The 6,000-nt window shown below is 38.1% G+C and overlaps 1 protein-coding gene across 1 annotated transcript in view; it reads left to right on the top strand.

The window, feature by feature from the left end:
* The first annotated feature begins 733 nt into the window (after window positions 1–733).
* xrn2 (5'-3' exoribonuclease 2) overlaps window positions 734–6,000 on the top strand; it is a 49,247-nt gene continuing 43,980 nt past the window's right edge. Inside the window, exons 1-7 of the mRNA XM_042503818.1 lie at window positions 734–935; window positions 2,208–2,335; window positions 3,136–3,247; window positions 3,514–3,625; window positions 4,911–4,969; window positions 5,263–5,352; window positions 5,604–5,676. Of these exons, the coding sequence (XP_042359752.1) occupies window positions 861–935; window positions 2,208–2,335; window positions 3,136–3,247; window positions 3,514–3,625; window positions 4,911–4,969; window positions 5,263–5,352; window positions 5,604–5,676 (649 nt within the window). The 5' untranslated portion in view covers window positions 734–860. The remainder of the gene's footprint in view (window positions 936–2,207; window positions 2,336–3,135; window positions 3,248–3,513; window positions 3,626–4,910; window positions 4,970–5,262; window positions 5,353–5,603; window positions 5,677–6,000) is intronic.

Here is a 6,000-nt window from a genome sequence, read left to right as displayed (position 1 = left end):
AGTGACTTTCAGATATTGGTTTGAACATAGCAGATGAGTGCAGGTAAAGAAAGCAAACATTCTTACATTGCATTTGTGGTGTATTATGCTCCGTTTCTTAAGGTTCTTATTTCGGTTAGGCAAGGAGGCCGCGAGGTCAAAGGTCTAGGGATGGTTAGGCCTGGAAGCCAAGTGTGCAGAATACTGGCACCAAGCTAAAGGTAACATGGAATAAGGCTCCTTTCATAAAAGGACATATTTATGGGGTCTTGTGATTGATCACAGCAGGTGAGAAGTTGCTTTACTGACAAATGTATTGATGCCTGTACCTATAGAGAGATTCACATTGGTCCTGAATCCTCTCCCAGGCAGACCATGGTGCCTGGTGGATGCTGAACTTTGTTGTAATAAATTGATTATTATGCAACCAAGTCAGTGTCCGCGGAGGTTTCTTCATCTTCCACACATCATTGCTACTTAAGAAACAACGACACATATTTTTTTTTACTGTTACCTTCATAAGACTAGAAAATAGCTGTGTGCCAACCCTTGTAGCCAGCACATTCCCGCTTCCCTCTTGTGATCTGAGGACTTACTCCAGCGGTCAAAAACACCTTCAAAAACTGATGAAGCAGACTGCTGCCTCCTGCAGTACTGTTTACGGTCACTGGGGTCGCTGTGGGCCCACGTGGCTGTCGGGAATACTCCGGAAGTAGCCGGCATGAACAGGAAACAGTACATAACAGCCATGGCTAACAGCATGTAGCAGAAGTGTTGGAATAGTTTGCAACAAGTCTCGTGTTTTAATTCAGCTATTTTAACTGTTTCCCTACGAGTTCACATTTTTTACAAGCTGACAGATAATCGATTGATTTCCGGAGATGGGAGTCCCGGCGTTTTTCCGTTGGCTTAGCCGAAAATATGCGTCAATCATTGTGCATTGTGTTGAGGAGAAGGTAAGTGGCTAATAGCATGTTAGCTAGCAACCGGGGCCGTTTACATGTCACGTTAACGTTAGCGGGAAGATTTAACGTGTGTTGTGTTTCCAAATGTAACTTATTTTAAACGTTTTCAGTCGGTTTTTAGCGTTCTCGTACATTTATGCCTTGTCGTAGGTGCATGTTTTTCTTGTTTTGAAGGTTTAGGTTCGTCACCAACAAGACGGAAAATAACCGAATGTTGTGTACTACTCACTGCGAATGTAAACAAAACGGCTCTGTTGCGATAATAATATTTTTGACTTCAATCCAATAGTTAAAAGACGTTAAAATAAGACAGTTTTAAATGTGGCGCCATATGAAAGCATATTTACTCCAAGGACGACGTCAGTGTAGTGTACCGGTAAAGAAGTTATTTAACCGATAACGTTACTCACGACTGTAACTTTAAGTATACATACTAAGTTACGGTACTGTTACTTTACGTACAGCTTTATACTCTAGGGGAATATTGTACTTTATACTAAACTGTTTTGTCTGACAGCTTTAGCTACTTTACAAATTACAGTTTTTCATCCCCTTACCTTCCAGGGAAAACCACGTATCTCCAAAATGTGTCGATTTTGAGTGCTTGTGAAAAAGTGAAGGATTTGCGTGTTGACAAAATCCTCCTTCTTCTTCAGCTAAATAAACCCTTTAAAACTCCTCTCCCATCAGCAGGCAAATGCGTCGCCTCAAAGCTGTAAACAGGAGTATTTTTCTGATATGTGGTTCTCTCACAAATTCTCGTGAGTCAAAATGAGCAACACCTGAAAGATCTACAGCCATTCAATGAAACATTAGTACTTCAGTTTTTCATACTTAATGTTCATTTTGTTGAAAATACCCACAGAAGTAAGATTATGAAAGCAGAACTTTAACTTTTGGTGGAGGATTTTCACAGTGTAGTATTCTTACTTAAATAAAAGTCATGAATTCTTCTTCCACTACTGAAAGATGTTAAAACATCCACATTGTTAGAAAATATTGACCAAAATATTGCCTGTAATGACCTGAAATAAAATACGATATATTTGTAGGCTTTCCCACACCTAAAACCACTACATCCAACACCGAAAAAAATAACATAATATTGCAAAATTGATACTCAGAGGGAATTCAATGTTTTGGTCTATAATGAGTGTGTCAGTCATTTAGGTCTTTGCCAAATTGTTTTCTAGGGAAACCTGTGATGCCTATAAACAAGGTAACTCGATTTTTCTTTTTTTTTTTTTTTTTAAATCTTCACAGGGAAAAGAATGTAATGGAGTCCGTGTTCCTGTTGATACAACCAAGCCAAATCCCAACGAGGTGGAATTTGACAATTTGTACCTGGACATGAACGGGATCATTCACCCATGCACACATCCAGAAGACAAGTAGGAACCCTTCTCTCTGCAGTTTGGACATTTAACACTTATTTAACCCATTACATTTTCTGTTTGCAATTTATTTTATGGATTACATTTATGTTTATGAAATTAAGGTTTGGTTGCCTTTGGATATAAAATGTGCTATATAAATAATTTTGCCTACCCTTGCCTTGGTTTGACCTGTAGTTCTCTCTGGTATGACAAAAAAAGCCAGTTTTTTTTTCGTAAATTAAGCACATCATTAAACAGCCAAGCGGGGTGTTGTTTAAAAAAATGACCTTGAAAGGTCACGATGATGTGCTCTTTTGTTAGATTCATGTTAGCTTTTCTCATGTTGCAATTTACTGCTTTTGTCTCCTTTTGATATTTTTGTAAATATTTAAGTAGTAAAATTTGTTAAGTATTTTCTGACCCTTAATCCAAAAATAATAGACTAATTAATTGATTTTGAAAAAAATCAGTAGTTGCAGTCCTAGTTTGCGTTGATATTGACGCGGGGACTTTGGTGAACATAAATCGAGCATTTTGTTTCTATAATCAAAGTTGGGTGTTTTTCATGTAGCATCAAAAGGTTGAAAAGTTGCAAATTTGAGTGTTGGTTTGTGGGATTGTGTCCCATTTTTTAAATGTTTTAAGTGTACTCTACAAAAAAAGCGAGTTTCTCTATTCGACAGGGGAACTTTTTAAAATTAAGTTTGGTATGACGCATCCCCACTTAAATTACTAAAATAAGGGCTGAAACACGAAACCATAGTAAACCCACACACCCTCTGCATACTTCATGTTCTGACCTCTGCTGTCCACAGACCCGCTCCCAAAAATGAAGATGAGATGATGGTCGCCATTTTCGAGTACATCGACCGCCTGTTCAACATCGTGCGGCCCAGGAGAGTTCTCTACATGGCCATCGATGGAGTGGTAAGTAACTTTCAACAATGAAAACCTGCAGCCAGAGCAAAGTTTGGATGAGAGCATAGCTGTCACACCAAAAACTGAAACCTAGCTATTTAAACATCTGCAAGAGAATCAAATATTTATTAGACTTTATGTGCTACGTCAGATATTTTTTGTAAAATCAAATGTTCACCCCCTTCTCTGAGTATTTATCTATCCAAAATAAAGATAACAATAACCTGAAATCAGCTGCTGTATAGTAGAAATAACGTCTTGTTTTACTCCATCAGGCTCCACGGGCCAAGATGAACCAGCAGCGATCTCGGCGGTTTCGTGCTTCCAAAGAAGGAGCAGAGTTGGTGGAAGAGAAGCACCGCATCAGGGAGGAGATCATCCAGAGAGGTGTGTGGCCCTTTTTTTTTTCAAAAAACCTTCACATATAGAGAATATACTTAAACCTTAGATGGTACAGAACATTACATGACAGTATTTCCTTTATTATTGTATACGCATTTCTGGCCGCTTGGCCAACAGGACCATCCGGCAGGCCCCCCAATTTTTTTAAATGCCATAAATAATGTTGCCAAATACCCATTCCAGTGTTTCCCTTACATCCATTCTGCAGCAGCACAACGCTGTGAGTCCATGAATGTGGCAATTGTCTGTGGTTCTGTTATAACAGGAGGACAGTTGACTGTTTAAACTGCTAAAGCCAGTTGAACAGGGGAAGTAAGGTTAAGTTTGTTTTTTAAGATGGGCTACACCAGAGAATATTTGGTTAAACAGATCGGTGATGCTGTTTTCCCCTCATTTCTCTCTGTGAAGTTTGCTGAAAGTGAAGTTTAAGTTTCAATGAAAGTTTAAAAATAGCCTTTTAAATTCTACAGTGCTTGTCAGCAACTGCTCATATGGTAACTTAGGAGGCAGTTAGGTCTAGTGTGCTCTAATTATATTGGCATGCAGTTGACACATTAGTCCTAAGTTATTTGAATGAAAAGTCAATTCCTGGCATCGGCTCCTTTTCTTTGTTAATTTTTTGGGAAGATAGGAAGCACAGGAGTAACAGACAAACACATTTTTTCTTTCTTAAATAAGTGCTGTCTAGTTGATCTAATTTATGCTGATGTGACAACTGGTTCACGGGCCTGCCAGGCCAAAGCATTTAACCCAAGGGAATCACTGCATGACATTTTTCTCCTGACAGGACAATATTGTCTCTGAACTCCAGGACAGAAAATCATGACTGTGAGAACGGCAAATGAGGAAAAAAAGAGCTGATGTTTGGTTATATTTTGGTTCTTCAAAAGCAGATCCAGGATTCAAAAACACACCTGGTGCACTACTTTTCTCTTTTTTGAGATGGACATTACCATCTCAAAAAGGAGCCCCATTGCACGTTCCTTTATCTCTGTGCAGAGATATTAGTGCGCAGTTTTGTATCATGTAAAGTATTGTTTACACTTGTCTGAGGGAGAAAATGCACCCTTAACTCAAGCTAGCAACAGTTGTACAAAATTTAACGTCCTGAACTACCCTCAGTCTCAAGAGGTGATGATGATCTATTAATTTACAGTTGAAGTGGTGTAGTCCTCTGATACATAATCACACACATCCAGAGTTTAATGTCTGTCTTTTGATGTTAACCCTTCATGCTCCATGTAACCTCACTCTGCATCTTTCTCTGCAGGAGGTTATCTTCCACCTGAGGAGATTAAAGAGAGGTTTGACAGCAACTGCATCACTCCAGTAAGTTGGATAAGAACTGAGTCCTTTTCCAGTATTTTATGCTTAATACCAGATAGTCTGGTGTCTTTAGTGCTGTGTTTATAATGTTTATAGCTGCTTTTTGGTTTGTCTGTTTAATTTGTATTTTGCTTTTTGTTTTTTTATGATGTAAGCTTGGCACACTTGTGAAAGAGTGCACATGTTCCTCGATGTGTGTGTGTCTTTTTGTTGTTATTTTTTTTCAAGTGTAAATTAAGTGACATATATTTGACTTATATCAGAGAGTAACAAGATTTAACTTGTTTTGTCTCCAGGGAACAGAGTTTATGGACAACCTGGCACAGTGTCTTCGATACTATGTTGCAGACAGACTCAGCAATGATCCAGGATGGAAGAACGTCACGGTGCGTGTAACTTTGGTGCTCAGGCTTTTAATTTTTGACGGAAGTTTCTCACAGATTATGACTTTTTAAAAAAATAAAACAGTAGATACATTAATCAAGAAATATCAATGGTAAAATTGCCAAAAACTGCCATTTATTGCTTTATGTTTTAGTTTACCACTTTTTGGCAGCTGACATGTTGCACCTTGGTCGTATGTTGATATGGACAGTGTTGATAGTTGGTAACCTTTTGGTCCTTTTTTTTGTTCCAGGTCTTCCTGTCTGATGCCAGTGTTCCCGGTGAAGGTGAACACAAAATAATGGACTTCATCAGGAGACAAAGAGGTACAGCTAACTAACTTTAATAAATGACACAAATTACTACATTAATATACATATTGTTGCAGGTAACATCATAAACAACCAAAAAGTAAAAAAATGAACAAATACCATACCACCGGTAATAACTTAACAACAGGACTAAACAATCAAAAGACCACAAAATGCAACCTTACTAGCAAATACAAAATGCATCTAACATGTGCAAAATCATACAAAGCACACAAGATGAGACAAGTCAATATCACACATTCACAGCAGACTGATAAACACAGAAAGATGAATATTTTGTTGAATATCAAAGTCAGTATCAAACACTGGTGACTGTAG

Source organism: Plectropomus leopardus, chromosome 16 (assembly GCF_008729295.1).
Source record: "Plectropomus leopardus isolate mb chromosome 16, YSFRI_Pleo_2.0, whole genome shotgun sequence".
Classification (NCBI taxonomy): Eukaryota; Metazoa; Chordata; class Actinopteri; order Perciformes; family Serranidae; genus Plectropomus; species Plectropomus leopardus.
Note: the sequence above shows the minus strand (reverse complement) of the source record. Positions and strands in the feature narration are given on the sequence as shown.